Source organism: Telmatherina bonti (genome assembly GCF_933228915.1).
Source record: "Telmatherina bonti genome assembly, chromosome: 2".
NCBI lineage: Eukaryota > Metazoa > Chordata > Actinopteri > Atheriniformes > Telmatherinidae > Telmatherina > Telmatherina bonti.
The window spans coordinates 18,676,489-18,700,720 of record NC_136620.1 but is presented as its reverse complement, the minus strand read 5'-3'; the positions used below and the strand labels follow the sequence as shown (position 1 = coordinate 18,700,720).

The following is a 24,232-nucleotide window of genomic DNA, read 5'->3' as shown; positions in this document are numbered from 1 at the left end:
AGAAAAAATTTTAATAATTCCCAGGAGTAAGTCATAATGTTTTTGTGTTTTTGTGTTTTTTTAAAGGAACTCAACATAAAAACATTGTAATTTGCATGTTTTACAAGTTTTTAAGCAGTATTGTATTTCTTTGTTACTCTTTAAGATTGATTTTGAGAACGATTAAAATAATTATCTAATTGAAAGTCTACACAAAGTGTAAAATAAAAGAGTGAAGTGAGGATTCAAATCATCAAAATAAATTCTGTTTTTAGCTCTTTTCTAGACAATTATTTAAAACATCAACATCAACAAAAATCAAGGAATAATTATTAATAAACAAATTAACGTACTATAACAAAAAGAATGAACATCAGTGTAGTTGCCTTTACAGTGGTTACAATGAGCAGGCAATCTTAGAGACAACAGCTTACGGGTGGTTTCAACCAGATTCTAGTCCACCATCTGGTGACTCATGTACAGTAGAGATGGAGGTCTGTTGACCTCAACTTGGTAAGTTAACTTGTTTGTCGGTGGAAGGAATACACCGAAGACCTCCTCCATGTTACTAACATGTCTTCTGATGAGGAAGCAGAGTTGGATTCTTCTATCTCGGGAGCTGAGGTTGTTGAGCTAGTTAAAAAGCTCTTAAGTGGCAAGGACCCAGGGGTGAATAATATTCACCCAGTTTCTTAAGGCCCTTGATGCCATGGCGCTGTCCTGGCTGACATGCCTTTGCAGCATTGTGTGGACAATGGGAACAGTGCCTCTCGAATGACTGGGTGTGGGGCAGTCCCATTCTTCAAAATGGGGACCAGAGGGTGCACTCCAACTACAGGGGAACCAAGCTCCTCAACCTCCCTGGTAAGGTCTATTCAGGGGTACTTGAAAGGCGGGTCCACCAGGCGGGTCTTGGGTTGAGGAGGAATAGTGTAGTTTTCGTCTTAGTTGTGTAACAGTGAACCAGCTCTGTACCCTCTCCAATGTCTTGGGAGTTTGCTCAACCTTGTGCTTTGGGGACTTGGAAAAGGCATGTTAAGGGGATCCAGTTTGGTGGGCTCAGGATTGGGTCTTTGTTCTTTGCAGATGATGCTGCAATTTGTGGCCAAGTGTGAAGCAGCTGTGATGTGGATCAGCACCTCCAAATCCAAGACCATTGTCCTCAAAGAGAAAAAGGTGGAAAGTCCTCTCTAGGTCAGGAATAAGGTCCTGCCCCAGGTGGAGGACCCCAAATATCTCAGGAACTTGTTCCCGAGTGAGGGGAGGATTTAGCATGATATTGATAGGCAGATCAGTGCAGTGTATTAAGTAATACATACTGTGCTGGTTTATTGAGGTCAAGGAGGAAGCAAGCAAGAAGGCAAAGCTCTCGTTTATCAGTCGATCTGCATTCCTACCCTCACTCATGATCATGAGCTGTGGCTGTGACTGAAAGAACATGACCATGAGTTTCCTGTGCAGGGTAGCCAGGCTGTCCTTGAGATATAGGGTGAGAAGCTTGGTTATCCAGTAGGAGCTCAGAGTACAGACGCTTCTACTGTCTGTACTACTGCATTGAGAAGAGCCAGTTGGGGTGGCCAAGGTATCTGATTAGGATGCCTCTAGGACGCCTCCCTGGTGAGGTTCACCTGGGCATGTCCCTGCAGGAGGAGACCCCGGGGAGGCAAGACCTAGAACATGCTAGAGGTATTATGTCTTTCAGCTGGCCTGGGAACACCTTGGGTTCCCCCACTTGAGCTGGTAAAGATGACTTGGGAGAGGGATGTCTGAGTCTTTGTCCCTATACTGCTGCCCCCACAATCTGATCCTGGATAAGCAGCAGAATGAATAGACGGAAGTGGATGGATGGGTTTTTTATTTGTTTGCTTGTTTAAGGCAACAGATATTTCAGAAACAACGTGGAAAACTATCTTCTAACACATCTGAATCACATCACACGATGAACAAACTTTTAGGCTGGTAACATTTTTGGTGCTGACCAACGTTTGACTAATTGTGACCCATAAAAAACATAAATGACACCTTCCGGCTCACTGGGCTAGATTAGTTCATTGGGGTGTGCCTTAGTGTAAAGCTGTATAAAGTAGCTTAGCCAGGAAGAAACTAACCTGCTCTACCTTTTGCTTTAATCTCTGATGTGTTGCTCTTGGAGACATACTGTAGTTCTCTTGCTCTTCTGGTTTACCTTCAGTCCCTCGTCATACACTAAATTATATATATATATATATATATATATATATATATATATATATATATATATATATATATATATATATAAAAAAGATTTCCAGCCCACTCTTTTCTGGTCTTCATGTATACAAGGGAATGTTTGCATATTTTCTATAGGCATCGAAACAGAAAAGTACAAATGAAAGACATCTGTTAACATGACAAAAAGATTTTTCTGAATACTCTTATTTTAAAAATTATTGGGAAATGTTCCTGATTAAAATTTATTGATTGTTATTAATTAATATTTATTAACTGCTCATACTAATTGCCCACAAAAAACAGCAGCATGTTATCTAATGAATTACTGATCTGGACTGTAAGGCATACTTTATTTTCCACCTTTGATAAGTCTTCTATGTATCCAAAACTTTCAGCTCAGATACAGTTGGCAAACAGTTTCAGTCACGTTTCCAAAGGATGATAAATCCTCGGCAGGTAATTCCCTGATAGACTTTCTTTAATGCCTCACGTTCAGAACATTGTGGCCGAGGGTGCCTCTTCACTTAATGAACACTCACATATGTCGATACAACACAATCCTGATTAGCTCTTGGTAATCCTGTTAGATTTGTGCCAAAGGAGTTACAAGGCTAGACAATCATCATCAATATCTCTGAGCGAATAGCCTGCTCTTTGAGTGGGTAAAAGTCTGGTTGTTAGACTTGGCATTTGCCCCAGTCACATGGCTTTTACATATAGTACTGTGTGTGACCCCATTTTCATATGCTGTGTCACCAAAGCTGTTGGTAACATATGTTAAACCAAATGTAACAGTTGTAGGTATATTATCATGGTTCACACAGTTGGCAAATAATAAAAAAAAAGAACAGTAATTCAACTGCAATCCTATCCCTGAGATGAAACCTATTCATCTATTTGTATTCAATGTACCTCTTGCTGGGCATGTACTTTGTTGTCTGTGTAATATTTTGGGAATTATTTAAGTCAGTGATGATAAGAACACTTTCTTCTTTGAATATTAAAGCTAAAAGTCCAATCAGGTGTATGGTTCCATTTGCTTAAAACTTAAGTTTTTTCTGCATTAGCCTACAGATGAACAAGTTTTCTCCTTTATTGTGTCTCTCGTCTTCTACTTCAGCAATTCTTGATGGAACACGTTATTTAAAAAAATCTGATTCTGAGCAGGGAAATGTGAATGCAGTCTTGGTCCTACAAAACTATTGCACCCCCAACTGTACAAAGTTCCCAGTCAAATACAAGTAGACTATCCTGGTGTGTGCAGCATGAGAGAATAATAAAATATACATCAATATAGACCCCCCACCCCCAGGAACTTGATTAATTTGGCTGTATTAGTGCATATGGCTCAATCTTTTTGAAAAAAAACATCTCTCTTCAAAAATGTTTTAATTCAGTTTTTATATATATATATATATATATATATATATATATATATATATATATATATATATATATATATATATATATATATATATATACATTTTCTATAAATTTCTATAAATGTTTATGTCAGTGAATGGTTACAAGAAGAGTGAAGCCTTGCATCCAACTTTCATATGGAGTCATTGCTTAGTAAAAAGAAATTACTGTGAAGATATTTTTTCATGCTTTGCACATCAGTTTAATGTCACACTTAAGGGTCTTTAAATATCAAAGTTTTGCTATGTTTACCCTTTGTTTTAAGCCTTTAAAAAACAAGGCAAGCTCAGACAGACAGTGCCATAAACACCACAAGGGATTACACTGGTGATCCCCCTGATCATCCAAAATTTCTTGAGGTATCTGAGAAAAGCCAGAGGGGCTAATCTTTATTGTAGGATGGTGTATAGATCTTTCTCTGAAGCCACAAAGAGGTTTTGAGGATCTTATTTATCAGTAAAAGATGAAGACAAAACATGAGTCATGTGTAAACTTCAAAGTTTGTTATTAAAGAAAAGGGTTGGAACTGTGAAACCATGCAGACACAGAGTATATGCTCGCATGTGTCATAGCTATATGAAACACACATGTCGATGTCAAACCCCTTGTTAAGGTCTCTTAGCTCCACTCCCTAAACCTCACCTTAGCCACCACCACTAAAAGCCTAATCTTAGCATTTACGGTAACCCAATTAACCTTCTCCTCAGCCAATATCCTGAGTGTAAAATAGGAGTGGACAATGTGTGGCATTCAGTCAGATTTCTGTCATGCTGGCATATTGGGACTACAGGCACATACTAAACATATTTGCTTACAAAACAGATGTAATATATGTATATATATATATGGTTTTCACGATTAACCCCAGAAGTGTTTTTGTGTTGTTTAATTCTTACTGCTGGGGAGTTGTACAAGGTCGGAATGGGGTTTTGGGTGGGCAGGGGCAGGTGGGAAGCTGCAGAAAAGTGTGTATGACTACAATTCTACGTCCTGGTCCCAACTCCGAGTTGTCAATTAAGCTGACTAACAAAAGAGTCCATGTTGCTTGAAAAAAGAGCGGCTCCATCTAACGTGGGATGGATGCCATCTCTCCAGTGACCTCCCTGCCTGTATGACCTCCCTACAACACCTGGGCATGCTCCTGATGAGGCGTTGGATGTTCTCCTTAGGGATCTCCTCCCAGACCTGGACTATGGTATCTGCCAACTCCTGGACAGTCTGTGGTGCAACTTGGCGTTGATGGATGGAGCGAGACATGATGTCCCAGATGTGCTCAATTGTCAATTGGATTCAGGTCTGGGGAACAGGCAGGCCAGTCCATAACATCAATGCCTTCGTCTTGCAGGAACTGCTGACACACTCCAGCCACATGAGGTCTAGCATTGCCTGCATTAGGAGGAACCGCACCAGCATATGGTCCCACAAGGGGTCCGAGGATCTCATCTTGGTACTGGCAATAAGGCTACTTCTGGCAAGCACATGGAGGGCTATGCGGCCCACCAAAGAAATGCCACTCCACACCATTACTGACACACTGCCACACCGGTCATGCTGGAGGATGTTGCAGGCAGCAGAACGTTCTCCACAGCGTCTCCATACTCTGTCACGTGCTCAGTGTGAACCTGCTTTCATCTGTGAAAAGCACAGGGCGCCAGTGGCGAATTTGCCAATCTTGGTTTTCTCTGGCAAATGCCAAACGTCCTGCATGGTGTTAGGCTGTAAGCACAACCCCCACCAGTGGATTTCAGACCCTCATACCACCCTCATGGAGTCAGTTTCTGACTGTTTGAGGAGACACATGCATGTTTGTGGCCTGCTGGAGCTCATTTTGCTGTGCCATCCTGGATGAGCTGCACTACCCGAGCCACTTGTGTAGTGGTTGTAGACTCCGTCTCTTGCTCCCACTAGAGTGACAGCACCACCAGCATTCAAAAGTGACCAAAACATCAGCCAAAAAGCATCGGAACTGAGAAGTGGACTGTGGTCACCATCTGCAGAACCATTCCTTTATTGGGTGTGTCTTGTCAATTGCCTATAAACCTGTTGTCTATTCCATTTGCACAACAGCATGTGAAATTGATTGTCAATCAGTGTTGCTTCCTAAGTGGACAGTTCGATTTCACTGAAGTGTGGTTGACTTGGAGTTACATTGTGTTGTTTAGGTGTTCCCTTTATTTTTTTGAGTAGTACATATATATACAGCAGGGGTAGGCAACTCCGGTCCTCGAGTGCCACAGTCCTGCAAATGTTAGGAGTTTCCTGCCAGCAACACACCTGATTCAAATCAATGGCTAATTAGCAGACTTGTGCAGTTTGATGTCAAGCTCTGCACAAGTCTGCTAGTTAGGTCTGATGTGTGCCAGGTGTGTTGCAGTAGAGAAACTCCTAACATTTGCAGGACTGTGGCACTCGGGGACCGGAGTTGCCTACCCCTGATATACAGTATATATATATATATATATATATATATATATATATATATATATATATATATATATATATATATATATATATATATATATATACATATATATATATACACATTTTCCACACAACTGGTCAGGAGCATGTTAGAAAATACAAGATATATTTCTTTATCCTTATTACCTCACAATATCTTATCACAAGTCTAATAACTGAATTGAACTTCACAACGAGCCAGAACTGACATAATGCCATGTGCTTCTAAAATTTTTCTATAATCTTAAATGATCTGAATTATTTCCACAAATCCATAAGGGTTGCATGGTAACGTGGTGGTTAGTGCTGTCATGTCACAGCAGTGAGATTATAGGCCTTTATTTTAGATGTACCCATGGATACCCCTGTAACCTCCCACAGTCCAAAAACACACATGGTGATTCTTCATGTATCCATGGAGTCAGTGTGCTTCGGTGGCTGTCTGATTTAGTAGAGGTTAACACAGATAGAAAAAAATCCAATTATGATGCTCTACATGAAAAACTTAATATTTTTGTTTACATGTCATTTTGCTCTTCTTTCTTACCAGTAATAAATTTATGACTGCCAAATTATAGCAGCATTATTTACCAGTCATATGAAGACATTAATTTCAGCTCTTTCAGTTAATTTTTAATGGATTTATAGTTGTAGACTTTTGAATAAAGAACATGCAAACATCTGTCACCAATCAGTGGTTATGCCGAAAAAGGGGACATATTTCGAAACATTTTTATCTGTTTAACTTTTCTCTTTATTGGTGAAATCTAATGGAGTACTTGGCCCTAAGTCAAAACCAAATTTTGCACAAATCTTTACAGCCAATTATGAGAAATAAACCTGTCGAGTTTGAAGTTGAAACAAAAAGTCTTTTATTATGAATGCTGAAAAACACTTTGAAACTGGTGTTTTTAATCTCAGCAATATTGCAGCAGTTTTATGAGAATGAAAGAATGGTGAATTTTCTCAGATTAAAAACAGATTAAAAAATGGGTGAAGATAATGGAAAACAAGTCCAAAAGATTTACATTATTAAATCAGAGAAACAACTGAGAATAGAACAGGCTCTTGAGACTTTGCTGCTTAGGCTCGTACTGATTAAGTACCTGATCCTGACAGATGTCATATGCAAAGAACATAATACATACCCTAAAACTTCTTCTGCATTGTGTTTTCTGTCCATGCAGTTATAATATTCCAACATGAAACATACACATATGATTTGCGTAATCATGCTGTAAAGATGGATTGGATAAGAACAAAGTTGTGACCAATGAAATAATCTTCTTTTAAAATACTGTATTAACTTTGCAGATTTTTTACTAAATGGAAGCTGCAACACTTTTTGCACGGAAAACAATACTTACTGTGAAGAATTATGCCAAAGACATAAAGATAAGGTATTCTGCAAGCAATTAATATGATCAGCTATTTACCTTAAAAGTAAAAATGCAGAGTATTGTTGGAAATGAAGTAATGAGGGCGTTTGGCATTGTGTATTCCTACTTGAGTGCTCAGAAACGGTAAGCAACATTTCAGGAATTAGTGAGGAATGAGTAACTGTTTTCCTGATGTTCAGCTGCTAGTTTTCATAATTATGACTTGATGAAGGAAACTCCTGCTGGCTGTATTTCCACTTTTTCACCAAATAAAAGAAATATTTCTAAAATTTCAACAAACTACAATTGCAATTTGAAGGTGTTTCCATTACGCATAAGCCACAATTCTTGTCAAATCTTACTACAAGGGTGACATTTTATGAGAATTGCAGTTTTTGCCAAGTTGCCAGGTTACCATGTATCATCTTTGCAAAGTTCTTTACTTGCTCAGAAGGATTTGCCAAAGCTTTTTAAAGCCCCTTCTCCATTATTTTCTCTTTTATTTAATTGTAAAACCCTGCATTTCACTGTTGTTTGTGCTGTTGTGAACTGGTCACATGACCCCCTACATCACATACAGGGATGTGTAAATACAGAAAGTGTGTTTTCATTACACTCTTGCAATATGCACTACCAGTCAAAAGTTTGGACACACTTTCCCATTAGAATAAATTTGAAAGCATGTCCAAACTTCTTACTTTGTATATACTTTGTCTTAAAATGTCCTACTATAAGACTTTAAAAACTTTTCAGCGAGGTTGAGAGGTTTTTTTAAATGGAGGTGGCTCCATTGTGATTTTTTTTAGTGATATTTTTTTTCACAGTTCTAGGTGTAATTAAACTACGGAAGATGATTCATAAATGTTCATATGATTATAGTCATATATTGGCTTTGTTACATGGCACTTTTGAAGCCATGCATACATGTAGCTGGATTTTTGTACTGCCGTCATTTAAAAAAACCATAAAAACCCCAAAAAAATCACACACATTTTACATGTGCATTGGTAAGCACATTGAGTAGGCAGCCATGCTTTTTCTGACTAGAAATGCCAATGTGATGCTAAAATATCTTTGTTTTGTAAAAAAAAACAAAACCCTGCCATGTGTGGACAAGGCCTTAGTTGGTAATCTAATAGTTAACAGTTGCTTACTAGTGTTTTCCTCACTGGGACCCTACACAGCAGAGCCTCGTGCTGCTCATTTCATGGAGTCAGCACTGCAGTGAGCACCTGTGTCATGGTGGGCTGGTACCAATTTTCCACTGTCCTAATGGGTAGTGGTGGGCGGCCCGGCCTACAATGGACTGGGTGGGTCTTGCGGTGGTGGCCTCTGCGGTTAATGTCCTGGTGTGGATAGATCGCCTGGTGTTGGGGCCTAATGTTTACCTGAAGGGTTGGATGAGAGTGTTTTATATGTTTTACCTATGTGAGTGTGTGTGAACACATGAGGGGATGTGTTCAACTTTCAGTAACTTATATGTTTTTGTCTGTTAAGTTTGCTTTAATTGCATAAAGCACATTGTGCTGCTTTTGTATGTAAACTGCTATAAAATAAATTTTGATTGATTTTATAGCAGTGATTGATTCTTTTGATTCATACTATACAGACTCCCTAATAGTAAATTACTATTATTAATAGTCTTGAAAAATGTCACTTGGGTGATTTTTCATGATTATGTTCTCCAATCCCTTGTAAACTATTCAAAATGCTGTGCTGCTCAATGAATGACAAATGAGGAAACTTTTAAATATGTACAGAATTTATTCAACAACAGCCCTTTTACTTAAACAGATTGGGGTTGTTTTCATGTACAGAACAAAAAAATGTGAAATTGTACATTAATTTATTCGTAAATTGTCTACACCACTTAGTCCAATCACAGAGAAGCTGGAGCCTATCCCAGCAATCATCAGGCAGACAAACCCTGTAGAGGTCACCAGTCCATCACGGTGCCCAAATTGTACATATCTTTAAAAGTGACAATAATTTTTACAAATATCAGATGTATACATCTGTATAATGAAGCATGGAGGCAACATTAAACATAAAGCTGTGAACTTGATAATATTATCAGAAAGGTATAGTTTTGTAGACATCACTTCATTAGGTTAATATGAACAGTTGCTTATCTTGTTCTGCACGTTGCTGTTGTTTATGAGGTAGTAATGATCCTACAGAAGATTACAAGTTTAAACTCGTAACCACTCAAGCAGTTAATGCATGTTATGAAAATGGAGAAAATAAACTGCTTTAGGAGATTTGTCCAAAAAAAATCTTTTTCACAAAAGCACCACTACTCTTGAGCTGTTACAAATGACAACTAATGCTGCTGCTTCTTGCTGTTTTATGTAAGATAAAGGTGTTTTTTAAGCTACCAGTCATGCAACACTTGGTTAGATTCTAACTGTAACTGGAGCAGCTATAAGAGTTTTACTCTTTCACTATACGAACAAAATACACACAAACAGACATTAAATTTCATTTATGTGCATGTACTGAACATGTTGTTTTTTTATTGTCTTCAAGTCTTATATTACAAATAATACAAAGGATCAAGCTGGTTCCACATAAGTGTCCCTGTGTTGGCAGTGACCGTCAAGTCTGATAATTGGGTTGAATCACAGTGAAAGGTTAATCACTTTAATCTGAACAGCAGCAGCTTGTGTTAGTTGTATGGGATTAAATAGTTTAGACTAAGTTCTGAAAAATCAATAAACTTGCATATTTAAGACTGACTAAACTCATTGAAAAAGTCAACATTGTCATAATAGTCACCTCACTGTGAGATTTTATTGCAAAACTAATAATGTAAAAGCAATGGCCTTTAAGTGCTCATGTTTAGGCCCGAGACTAATAAGCTAGAGTCAGTGTTGCCCAGGAAAGTACTTTTTTACATGGATGCTTCCTCTTTTTTAGACTTGTAAGAAGGGAGGAAGGGCAGGTATTGGAAACACTTGAATCTTTTTAAAAGAGGGCTGCAGAAAGGAATGTCGTAGCAAGAGAGATCACACAGATTTTTGCTTTCTTCTTGCACCTTGTCCTGCCAGCTTTTAATGCCTCTCTCTTTGTCGGTGCCTAGAAAAAAAAAAAAACAAGGGCCATAATTGAGGGGCTCATTTGATAATATCTAGCTGTTAATATTGGAATTTTCTTCATACCTGGAATGGTGTTATCCAAAATGAAACCAAAAAATCCACCGATGAACATATGTGTGGTGAAGAGTACTACAATCACTTGATCCAGCTCTTTTATTCCTTTCGAAGGGGAACAAGATTGAAAAAAGACGTGTTACCCTTATGCAACTTGTGAAACAACACAAAAACTATAAATCCCAAAGGCCAGAGGTCAGATGTAAGTTGAGCCTATTAAAACAGAGAAATCAAAAAAGTCTCACTCAAAACTAGCAGCAACTGTAAATCATGTTAGAGAGAGCAGCAGCCAATCCACTCACGATCTGGCTCTTATGTGTGTGTTGGATTTATTTCATACCCTGCCTGGCCCCAAAAAATTGCCACCATAAAAAGGGTCATTCCCTTATATTTCATTGAACCGCCTTTAGCTTTGATTACAACAATATTTGCTCTTGCGTTGTTTCAATAAGCTTCTGCAATTTATTTCTATCCCGTGTTGCATTCGTGTTTCACCCAGATCTTGTATTGATGATAAGAGACTTCAATCACTGTGCAAAGCCTTCTACGACACAGCCCAAAGATTCTCAGTTAGGTTCAGGTCTGGACTCTGTAGTAGCAAATCCATGTGTGAAAATGATGTCAAATGATATTGCTCATCTTAGACCTGACCGACTGCAGGAACCCCAAATTATAGCACTGCCTCTTCAGGCTTGAACTGTAGCCATTACACATATTGGTTGCATCTCTTCATCTGCCTCTCTTCTTACCCTGATGCACTCATCCCTCTGGAACAGGGTCAACCTGGACTCATCAGACCACATGGCCTTCTTCCATTGCTCCAAAGTCCAATCTTTATGTTCCCCCTAATAAACTGAAGCCCTGGTTAGCTTCAATGATTAGTGGGTTTTTTTATGCCTACACATCTGTTTAGTCCCAGTCCCCTAAATTCTCTTCATACTGTGCATGTGAAAATGTTCTAACTTTCACGATTAAACATATCGCTGAGTTTTACTGGTGGGTTTTTATTTGATTTTATTGAATGTTTATTCAGGGTTTTTTCCAACCATATTTCTTCCTGGAAAACGTCAGTTCCCCACTTTTCTTACAGTTTTTAATAACATGATAGACTGTTTTTAACTCAGTTTGAGTCATTTCTGCAATATCCTCAGGTATTTTTTTGGCATGGTACATTTTAATAATTCAATCCTTCTTAATGAGACTGACAACTTTAACCCCACCAAGTGATGGTTTAAGAAACAAGAAGCTACTCATAGCACCAGCTTAGGTTATATAACTTGTCACCAGTTGAAAGATTACTGCCATACCAGTAATGATCCAATAGTTGGCCTGTAATTATTAGCTTAGTTAAATCTAAGTAGCGACTTTTTGTTTGGCCAGGCAGTGTAGCTATGCTTTGCAGACTAGTTGACTCAGAGCTGTATATTGTATTGATGAGATGTATAAACCTCTGGTGTCTTTTTTTTGTTTTTCTTTTTCCAAGTGTTTGTGCAAGAATCCTTTTACGTCACCTTCATCCTGCCTTCTTTTTTTTTAACAATAAAACAAAAATTATTTTTTTCAAAATTCACATTTAAGTCCTCACTTACTGGCTGCTTTATGAAATGGTCATGTGACATCTGTGCAGTATGAGTAAAGACATATATTTTTCAAGATGTTCACATGACCCACAGTTTAGCACATGAGCTTTTAGCCCCCTATCACACTTCTTGGTGTAACCAATCCCTTTGATTGCACGTGTGCCTTTGAAAATTGAACATGAGTTGCAAACATTTTTCACCTATTTACTTTGGAAAGACAAGGCAAGTTCATTTATGTAGCACATTTCATTCACAAGACAAACCACTGTACTGTTCATAATTAAAATAAACAGATAAAAAAGACATTTGGGGTATTGCAAATTACACAAAATGATATGATGCAAACAGGAAATACATTACATCACTATTTTAAGTGATTATATCCTAGAAAATGAATAAAAAAAAAAAAATTCTAAAGTATATGCAAAAAAAAGTGTGTGTCTAGTTTTAGGAAGAACAAATAAAAAGGTTTAAAGAAGTGGTCTAAATTAAGTGAAGTTTGGACCAGACTTTAGGTTTTCTGCAAGTTAGTTCCTGATATTAGAAGCATGAAAATAAAATGCCGACTCTCCTTGTTTAGTTGTAACTCTCACTATGGAAAGCAGATGATCTTGGAGGACTCAGTGGCTCATATGGCGTCAGCAGATCAGATATGTATTTTGGCCCAGAGCAGTAAATTTTAAAATCCCTTATTTGCAGCACAGAAAGCCAGTGTAGAAATCTGAGAACCAAAGCAAAGTTTTCCATATTATTGGGCTTTACGAAGACAGCAGCCTTTGGTTTTATTGCTGTTTTCTGAATAATGAATGGGAAAAAAAAAACACACAGTAAAAGCTCCTTAACAGTATCCAAGCAAGCTAAAAACTGAATTAATGACTTGTCTTAGTTTTACACCACGTCTACTCTTTATGTTTAGCTTTACTTAAGATTCTCTTTCACCCGTGAAGTGTGTGTTTTCCATTGACTCTGACAGAATTGTAATAATGACGCATGTTCCAGGATGCAGTGGAAAATAGTGTAGGACACCATAGTGTGATGAAGTTGTAAAGTGTGCCTCTTTATAATTCTACAAAGGCTTAAAGACCACACTTAGCTTAATTTGATTTTTGCTGCACCATCAATGTGACCTTACTTTGCTTAAGGTGATCAGAAATTGCTTTTTGCTTTCGCCCTGTCTTTTTTAGATCTTAGATTGGTTAATATGGAAATCCTTCCGTGCACATAAATATACCAGACAGTTGTCTCTTATACGAAAAAAATCAAACTGATTCCTTTGAGACACAAAGCACAAAGGTTCAGCTAATTTATGTGGTGGAATACTTGCTGTATATACAGCAAAACAACAGTTGTTACACTGGGGCACCCATAGCACTCGCTTATTAACCAAATGGTCTACAGACTGAGTCCTAGCTTCCCTTGGCTGTTTTTCTTTATTGTATTTAAAACTAAGTTTGGCAAGATACCAAACACCACCATAAATGTGTTTATTGGTAAATGCATATGGTGTAGCACAAAGAAACCATAGAAATGCTATATGAATGCTAGTGTGATTGGGTGAAGGTGGCATTTGGTGCTTCAGTCTGCAATGGCCTCAATTCTTAGATTTTCAATTGGATGCATGCTTTCCCACCCAGTTACCACAAAATGTTTGAAATTTGTGCTGTTTTACACAGTAAAAATGAAAAAAAAAAGGAGAACATTTCTCCATTAGTTCTTTAATAGTAAGGCAACAATTGAGGTGTAAAGTGGACAAATTGAGGACCAAGGCAAGAGAAAACAGTGCTTCCATTATCCATTAAAAATTTCATAATCAATTCTTTTGAACCTCTCCCTGAGCCGTCACCTGGTGGCCGGGCCTTCGCCCATGGGGCCCGGTCGGGCTCAGCCCGAAAGGGTTACATGGGCCCCACCTCCCGTGGGCTCACCATCTGCGGGAGGAGCCGTAGGGGTCGGGTGCAATGTGAGCTGGGCGGCAGCAAGGGGCGGGGACCCTGGCAGTCCGATCCCCGGCTGCAGAAGCTGGCTCTAGGGACGTGGAACGTCACCTCTCTGGTGGGGAAGGAGCCTAAGCTTGTGCGCGAGGTTGAGCGGTTCCGACTAGATATAGTTGGACTCACCTCGACGCATGGCTTGGGCTCTAGAACCAGTACCCTTGAGAGGGGCTGGACCTTCTTCCACTCTGGAGTTGCTCATGGTGAGAGGCGCCGAGCAGGTGTGGGCATTCTCATCAGCCCCCAGCTTGGTGCCTGCACGTTGGGGTCTACCCCGGTGGATGAAAGGGTAGTTTCCCTCCGCCTCTGGGTGGGGGGACGGGCCCTGACTGTTGTCTGTGCTTATGCACCGAACAGCAGCTCAGAGTACCCACCCTTTCTGGGGTCCTTGGAGGGAGTGCTGGAGGGTGCTCCTTCTGGGGACTCCATTGTTCTGCTGGGGGACTTCAATGCTCACGTGGGCAATGACAGTGAGACCTGGAGGGGAGTGATTGGGAGGCATGGTCCCCCCCCTCTGAACCCAAATGGTGTTTTGTTATTGGACTTCTGTGCTCGTCATGGATTGTCTATAACGAACACCATGTTCCAGCATAAGAGTGTCCATATGTACACCTGGCATCAGGATTCCCTGGGCCACAGTTCAATGATCGACTTTGTAGTCGTATCGTCGGACCTGCGGCCATATGCCTTGGACACTCGGGTGAAGAGGGGGGCGGAGCTGTCAACTGATCACCACCTGGTGGTGAGTTGGCTCAGATGGTGGGGGAGGAAGCCGGTCAGAGCTGGCAGGCCCAAACGTGTTGTGAGGGTCTGCTGGGAACGTCTGGCTGAGTCCCCTGTCAGAGCGAGCTTCAACTCCCACCTTCAGCAGAGCTTCGAACATGTCCCGGGTGAGGCGGGGGACATTGAGTCCGAATGGGCTGTGTTCCGTGCCTCTATTGCTGAGGCGGCCAGCTGGAGCTGTGGCTGCAAGGTCGTTGGTGCCTGTCGTGGCGGTAATCCCAGGACTCGTTGGTGGACACCAGCAGTGAGGGATGCCGTCAAGCTGAAGAAGGAGTCCTATCGGGCCTTCTTGGCCTGTGGGACTCTGGAGGCAGCTGATGGGTACCGACGGGCTAAGCGGCATGTGGCTTCGGCCGTTGCCGAGGCAAAAACTCGGGCATGGGAGGAGTTCGGCGAGGCCATGGAGAAAGACTTCCAGACGGCTTCGAGGAGATTCTGGTCCATCATCCGGTGGCTCGGGGGGGGGAAGCAGTGCTCCATCAATACTGTGTACAGTGGAGATGGGGAGCTGCTGACCTCAACTCGGGATGTTGTGGGTCGGTGGAGGGAATACTTCGAAGACCTCCTCAATCCTACCAACACGTCTTCCCATGAGGGAGCAGAGCTGGTGGACTCAGGGGTGGACTCTCCTATCTCTGGGGCTGAAGTCGCTGAGGTGGTCAAAAAGCTCCTTGGCGGCAAGGCCCCGGGGGTGGTTGAGATCCGCCCGGAGTTCCTTAAGGCTCTGGATGCTATGGGGCTGTCCTGGCTGACACGCCTCTGCAGCATCGCGTGGACATCGGGGGCAGTACCGCTGGATTGGCAGACTGGGGTGGTGGTCCCCCTTTTTAAGAAGGGGGACCGGAGGGTGTGTTCCAATTACAGGGGAATCACACTCCTCAGCCTCCCTGGTAAGGTCTATTCAGGGGTCCTGGAGAGGAGGGTCCGCCGGATAGTCGAATCCCGGATTGAGGAGGAGCAGTGTGGTTTTTGTCCTGGTCGCGGAACAGTGGACCAGCTCTATACCCTCTCTGGGGTCCTGGAGGGGGCATGGGAGTTTGCCCAACCAGTCTACATGGGCTTTGTGGACCTGGAGAAGGCATTCGACCGTGTCCCCCGGGGGCTCCTGTGGGGGGTACTCCGGGAGTATGGGGTACCGGACCCCCTTGTACGAGCTGTCCGGTCCCTGTACGACAGGTGTCAGAGGTTGATCCGCATTGCCGGTAGTAAGTCGGATTCGTTTCCGGTGAGGGTTGGACTCCGCCAAGGCTGCCCTTTATCACCGATTCTGTTCATAACTTATATGGACAAAATTTCTAGGCGCAGCCGAGGGGTTGAGGGGATCCGACTTGGTGTCCTCAGGATTGGGTCCCTGCTTTTTGCGGATGACGTGGTCCTGTTGGCTTCATCTGGTCGTGATCTCCAGCTCTCGCTTGAGCGATTCGCGGCCGAGTGTGAAGCGGCTGGGATGGGAATCAGCACCTCAAAATCTGAGACCATGGTCCTCAGCCGGAATAGGGTGGATTGCCCTCTCTGGGTCGGGAGTCAGGTCCTGCCTCAAGTGGAGGAGTTTAAATATCTCGGGATCTTGTTCACGAGTGAGGGAAGGATGGAGCGTGAGATCGACAGACGGATCGGTGCGGCGTCTGGAGTAATGCGGGCTCTGCGCCGGTCTGTCGTGGTGAAGAAGGAGCTGAGCCAGAAGGCGAAGCTCTCGATTTATCAGTCGATCTACGTTCCTACCCTCACCTATGGTCATGAGCTGTGGGTCGTGACCGAAAGAACGAGATCTCGTATACAGGCGGCTGAAATGAGTTTCCTCCGCAGGGTGGCCGGGCTCTCCCTTAGAGATAGGGTGAGGAGCTCAGTCATCCGGGAGGGGCTCAGAGTAGAGCCGCTGCTCCTTCGCATCGAGAGGAACCAGTTGAGGTGGCTCGGGCATCTGGTCAGGATGCCTCCTGGACGCCTCCCTGGTGAGGTGTTCCAGGCATGTCCCTCGGGGAGGAGACCCCGGGGAAGACCCAGGACACGCTGGAGGGATTACATCTCTCGGCTGGCCTGGGAACGCCTCAGGATCCCCCCCGCAGAGTTGGCAAATGTGGCTGGGGAGAGGGAAGTCTGGGCTTCCCTGCTTAGGCTGCTGCCCCCGCGACCTGACCCCGGATAAGCGGCAGAAGATGGATGGATGGATGGATGGAATTCTTTTGAACAAATTGATTTTATTCCATGTAATTAGATTTAATAATTTCTTTAGGAACTTAAACTCTTGAGAGTACTGGACTATATGTCTAATGGACAAAAAATCGTAAAGTACCAAAGGTGCTGAAAGGCACTAAAATCCTGAAGTCCCTCTTTGACCTTTGGTTTCTAGTTTTTGGGCTTCTACTTCAATGTGGAAGTAATTTGAGGGGATGTTATCATAGTGGGTGTTTAAGGTTGAGAAAAAGAGATGTAAAAAGACAAAAAAAAGGACAAACTGCATTGCGCCGTGAAACTGAGTCTCACAGCGAAAAGCTTTTGGATTTTTGAGGGCAATTTTTCAATTCTGGAAGCGCCACAAACAAAATTCAATTAACCTCCATAGTGTTGGTGCAGGCAGTAATCTCAAAGATGGATGTCTCAGACCTTGCCAAGAAAAACTAAGTCTCACTCTGTGGGTAAATAAAACCAAGTGAACGAGAGGAAAATACTTTTTGTAACTTGGATGAACTGAAGCTTGAACCTAAAGCATTCCTCGTGGTGTAATAAGGACATTCTCCAAGTGTTATGTACAGGACCTTTGAATAGCCGTGGCTGATCAAGAAAAGATAAAAGTAGGACACAAAGAGACAAATTTGCAGGTCATTTCTGTCTAATTGGGTGGAAGGTCACATGGAGAACTGCTTAGCTGTTGCTATATAATCTTTAGGCATCTGTATAAGAAAGTCCACTGAAGTTAAAAACAACAGTGTAGGAAGGTTGCTTGGTGGCAGAGGGGAAGCCTTTGTAATCACCAGACCACTGAGACACTAATTTCCTGAGTCCAACTTGGCCTTTCATGTGGCATGTGTGATCACCAGCACATGGGAGAATACAGAGAGCCATTGAATATGTGAATGCCTGCATGTCCGATGCCCTGCTTTCATAATGCTCCTCAGGCAATAAACTGCCTAATGAAGTTGTATCGAATTGAATCAAGGCCTGCAAACAGCGCTGACGTAGTTTTACTCTGAGCACACTCTTGTTCAAATAACCCACCCCTAAGCACACACACACACACACACACACGCATACACACACACACACACACACACACACACACACACACACACACAAACATGCACATACATTTTCTTCCCAAAGAGGCAACAGTCAAAAGTTCAAGGCACCCACTGAGATGGTTGTAAGTACCACAGCCTGTACATGTAAGAATGTCTGGATGAGCTGCACTTTGTTTACAAAGAGCATTGACATGACTACTCTTGTGGGGAGTTATCAGCTGATTGTTGAGGCTGGAGAAAGACTCTGGAGCAAGAGTGCTTTATCTGATCCGGGCAGATTACAGCTACTGACATGGGGGCTAGCCAAGAGGATTGAGAGGTAAGCAGCCTAGACCTGAGAAAACCAGACAAGCCCTCATGCCCAGTGTTGAACTCAGGATTAGCACTTTCTTGGGAGACACTAGCATCACATGACTCCTAGGCTCAAGGTCTTATGTCTACAGAGAAGAGCTTTTTAATCTTAAGGATTGCTCTTTTGATGGTGCTTTCATAGGCGGCAGCCACAAAGACTCCACATAGGCAATCAATGTATCATGAAACGGAGAAAATCATCAGCTGACAGCCTATGATTGATTCCTCACTGTGTCTCAGATCTCTTATCGATCATACTTGATTAAGATTGTCTCATTTCGCTTATTGGATTAATGTTTCATGGCTGGATTAGACTAATTGGGTTCTACCTGTTGTGTATGACCACACAAGTGCATTATGTTTATGTAGATCAGAAGACAATTTTGTAGGAGGGGAAAATAATAATGCACTTCTGTGAATGTTATTCTACCCTCTCCCATGACAGTTTCCACCCTCTGTAGACAACCAAACAGCAGTGTATGAGTGAAGCAACTCATACATACCCCACAGCCACTGCCATTAGCTACCACTGGTTCACACAAACAACCCAGAGGTACCTGTAAACCAGGAATTAACCCAGATTAAACCCTCCATAAAGATTACAATTTTAACCTGTCACCTGAGGACTGTAATTCTCTCTATTTAACCTTTTTAACTTCTTTTGTCATGCAATTACTGGTTTAATTACCTTACAGATGAATTCCGGCGGTGCAGGGGGAATAACGGGGACATTTTAAAAGCTTGATATGAACATACATGTGTGTATACTCTGACCTCATTAAATGAACCACTTAGTCACAAATATAATCTTCTGTGTAATGTTGAATAACTGAAACATATAAAATTAAACTTACTCTGATGATTAAAAAAAACACATGGTCCTGTATTGGATGTTTTTACTGTAACAAGTTGTTTTTCTTTACTTTTTTTCTTTAAGCTTAAACATCCTTTTTTAACAGTCCCCAACAGTCAGCACACCCCTCTGGTGCTAACTGTACTTTCCCCAGGCAGTTACTGTCATGTGTAATAAAGGACAGCTTGTCTGAATTGTATTTTTAGTTATATTCTCGAAGGGTCTGACAACACTCATATAATTATACTTGAAATAATTACAAGACCCCTATCAGCCCTTTTGCCCCTACAGTGATTGCAAGCAAAACACCATGTGTCAATGTGAGGAGAAAAATAATCAGAGCAAGAACATTAAAGTCCCAACAGTGCTCTCTACAGCCTGAACTCCTCCATACAGTTAATTGAACCTGGCTGACGTGGGCTGACCAACTAAACTAAAACCTGAATGAATTATCTGTCCTAATCCTAATTTGTAAAAAAGAAAAGAAACGGAAAAAAAAAGAAAAAACAAAAGAATATTTGGACTTGATCAGGTAAGACCCTTAAAAAGTTGTCCGTGTCACTTGGAAATCTAGGCTAAAGACCAAAAGTAAAGTGTTTGCCATCTGGGCCTGAGGGATTTGGTAACACCTTGACCTTAAGAGCTTAGTCAGGCAAAACCACTGCCATCTTTTTAAGCATAATCAGTGGTTGGATACACAGGAGCACATAGCCTCACACTCCCTGTGGTCACAGTGTATCAGCCTGATATGAATATGTTATTGTTTAATGTAATTCACAGATCCCTCATTGTTGAGCAATCATTAACAAAGATGATGTTTCCGGGTTTGGGAATTTTACCCCCAAAGCAACAAACAAAACAGTTTCATGGGAGAAATGTATCTAAATAAATGGTCCCATACAAAATCCATTCAGCCATCACAGTGTTGACTGATGGTAGATGAGCTTTTCCAATGTGCAGAATTTTTCTTTGTAACAACATCTGATGTGGGTATGACTGTGCAAACACTTTAAAAAATGTTTTAATATCTCAACCAAGATACAACTTCTGCTCTTTAGCTTTATTTCTTTGATGCATGGTAATAAACCAGTTCTGCATTATGACAAACTCATACAAGTTATTTGCGCTGTCCAGGTATGTGCCACTGGTTACAGATGTGCACTGGAGTCTAACCCATTCCCATGAGATTATGTGTTTATTAAAGGATAAGTAAAGAAATTATATTAGCATGTCTGTGACAGCTAGCATTCCGGGAAGTTTTTTGTTTGTTTTGTTTTTTTTCTCTCTTTTTTTTTTTTTATTTCCTTGTTGTTGGGTCATTTAAATTGGACTGGGGTCTCTACATTGAACCTTTCATGTCCTCATCAAATTCTTCAACAACAAATTTGCCTGTTTTCATCTATCAGATTTAAAGGCATGCGATGCTACAGTCTTCCACGACTGCTGGTAAACCTTGGCTCGCCATGAATCGGCCAGCAGATGGGTTAAATGTATACAAGTTTGGCAATCTTTGCAGGAGCTGTGGGATCTGAGCCTTAAAACTGAGCTGTTATTCACAGAAATAAAATTGTATTTTCCAGTGCAAGTGCATTCACACCTCGGCACGTCTCAGCACAATTCCTTTTCTCCGTTTAAAAAAGAAATTGCTGGCTTCACTAACTTGTCCTTTGGTTTGAAATATGAGACAGCAGGTGGATGGAAAGGTAGAAAGAAAAATACACGATCACTACAAAACTGTACTGCTATGTAAATGCAATATGAGGAAAGTTTCCTTTTTGTGTTAAAAACTGCAGCTGCTGACCTCTAGTTCCAGATAAACTGTACAGCAAGCTTAACGTTTTTAGCACCTCAGGAAGTTGGTGGTTTAAGCACACGATTGACAAAAATGGCAACATGAAACTAGTTCAGAGTTTACCATTTTGCATTTATTGTACTTTTTGTACTGACCCTCAAACAAAAAAAAAAACTCTGTGAAAGTATGTTTAAGGTTTTTATTGTAATTATCAAGTAAGCTGCACATTTCCCTTTGATTTCAAGGCTCAGAATGACTGACTAGCTGGCATTAAAACGTATCTTTGACTTGTGCTAAAGCCATTTGTGTCTTTTATAATACTTCTCAAAATAGTTTATAAGATAATGAAGTGATGAATATCATTTTATGGGACTCACGAAAAGTTCTGGAGATTTTAAACCATTAAAAAAATAAATAAATAAATTTTAAAAAAAAAAAATATATATATATATATATATATATACAGTCAGCCGATCGCCATAATTTTTCCAAAAAGAAATAAAAAATATGGAATACCAAACTGACTGTATTGATACTGGCTGCTGTGGCATTCTTCTTTTTACAATTTATTTACAGTCATGCAAATTGACCTTAAATCTATACAAAGACAATTTGAAATCAGGTTAGTATTGGGTCTCATTTTCCATTTTGGATCCCCAAATGTAATCAAGATTTGACACGTGATTGCAAAGAGCTAGCTGTTAGCTGTTTTGTAATGTTCTATTAATTGTATAATCACAATTATCTACTATAATAGCATGTTTGTTTGATTGCCAAAGCATTTTTTCTTTGTTGTACTGGTGTGTGGAGAGTGTTTCCATTCCTTTAAAAAAAATATTTGTCTCTTATTCAGCTAAATGCTTGAGTTTGCTCATGGACCTGTATATGACTGGACAAAATTACCTGAATTATCTGAGCATAATCTTTTATACGAAGTGTACAAATTCTCTATATATTGAGAAAAAGAGATATCAAGTTTCCTTCATGACCACTGCTAGCACTGAATGCACCAGACCACCTCTTATGAAAGGAGATAATATTATCCAATAATTCCTGTCCAAATTGGTGACTACAAGATCCAGAAAAAAAAAGTAATCTTTTTAACAATTAAACTGTTAATCCTGTGTCAGTTACACATGTAGAAGAACAGTATCAAGTTCAAAGCTAATTATAGGCATGGAAGTGAGTCTAGTGTTTATCATACTGGCTCTGTTGCTGAATTTTTGAAGAATATTTTTGATCTAAATCTATTTATATTAGGAAATCTAATATCATTTATACATACTGTATCCTGGCCGAATCTCTGATGTAGCATCAGCCTATAAAAGCCAAAGCCAATTGAAAATAGCACACTTTCTATTGCACACTTTCATACACTTTCTAAGCACACTTTCTATTGCTTAGATACTGTAAAATAGCCAATGGATTTTGATTATAAGAAAATTGATGGAAAAACCCATGGATGTTACATTGGTGGGGTTGAGTGTGTTTTAACACTCACTTTCTGTTCTCACATCTTGAAAAACAAAAAATGCACAGTTTTGCCACAAACATGGCCGCTCTGTGATGTATCTTTTATCCCCTTCTACTCCTCTTGTGCCACCTCTCTTGTAGTTCATGTTCACCAGAAAGAAGTTATGGACTCAACCTAAAACTATAAAGTTTCTGCAGCTGCATTTACATGTTCATATTTGTAAATAAAGTTTTGTGTTCCTTAAAAAACAAAAAAAAAACAAAAGAACACCTGCCTGAGAAATTCAAGTATGAGAATGTGTAGAAAAAGATTTTCATGGCTGCAAAAAGGATGGGTATTTGAAAACAAAAATAGTGCTTTTAACGCACGGCCGCAGTGTGCATCATTGTAATCAGTGTACCAAGAAATTATGCACTGATAAACACTACACAATTATTTTGTTAATTTTTTAACACATTCATTTTGCTGTAATCAAATAATTAGAAAAGCATTAGAAGAGTGCAAACCTCCACCAAAGCGTTTAAAAAGATCCATGATCCAAACAGTGATCCAGATCACCACCAAAATTAAATCAGTTCTTCCTTTTCACATTTTCAACAGCTCCTGAAAATTTTACAAAAATCCATCCATAACTTTTGAGTTAAACAGACAAACAGATAAATGCTGGGGGAAACATAACCTCCTTGGCGGAGGTAATTAACACAGTCCGACCCCTGAGATATATGCAATGTTCAGTTGTCACTGGCAGATCCTGCCCTAGCTTACCGTCAAAGACTGAAACATGTAAAAAGTTAAAAGTAGCATAACATGATGTAAATTCTAATTTAGAAACCAGCTGGATTTGATAGTTAAAGTACTTAAAATTACACTTTAATTTAGGTCTGTTAAATTTTGGTCAGGAATATTTTCTATTTTATTTTATTTTTTTTTGATTGTCACACAAATGAATAAACCTAATCTTGAGTTTACCGTAGTCAAGTCTGTCATTTGAGTCAGAAATTCATGCAAATACAAAAAAAGTTGCTTTGGCTGCAATATATTAATACAAATGTGCTTGGAAAACATACACATCCCAGCAATAATTGTGCCAGGGTACACTTTGGGATAAGTGAAGACAAACAGCCATTCATGCTTACTCCATTACATTTGTGTTTTAAATCTTTTTTTTTTTTTTTTTTGCATTTGTGCATGAGTTAAAATTACCCGTGTCAATGATGCCAGGGTTGGAGTGGAACCAGGTAGGTAACACTAGACCGCTGAAGGTAGAGAAGCCAAGGATGAGGAGGTTGCGAGAAGAGTTTAGATCAACATACTGGAGAGAGAAAAAGGGACAGAGAAAATATGAAATACAAATTGTTGAAATTGGCTTATTGACTCTCAGATGCAAACCATTATTTTGTTGTTGTGTCTCAACTGGTTGCCTTTGCTGTTTTGGAACTTATTTAGAAATGTGATTAGAAATAATCTGGAAATCAAGAAATTACCCAAATTCTATTTTGGTTTGAGATTCACATTTACTCGATCATGACAGTTTAGTAAAGGCCAGAGTTGGGTCAAGCCAGGCTA

The 24,232-nt window shown here is 40.4% G+C and overlaps 1 protein-coding gene across 1 annotated transcript in view; it reads right to left on the bottom strand.

Moving 5' to 3' along the window:
• Positions 1-10,344: 10,344 nt before the first annotated feature.
• LOC306768341 (solute carrier family 23 member 2) overlaps positions 10,345-24,232 on the bottom strand; it is a gene marked incomplete at both ends in the record, with an annotated part of 70,041 nt that continues 56,153 nt past the window's right edge. The window contains 3 exons of the mRNA XM_079256652.1: positions 10,345-10,529; positions 10,613-10,708; positions 23,870-23,978. Of these exons, the coding sequence (XP_079112778.1) occupies positions 10,345-10,529; positions 10,613-10,708; positions 23,870-23,978 (390 nt within the window). The remainder of the gene's footprint in view (positions 10,530-10,612; positions 10,709-23,869; positions 23,979-24,232) is intronic.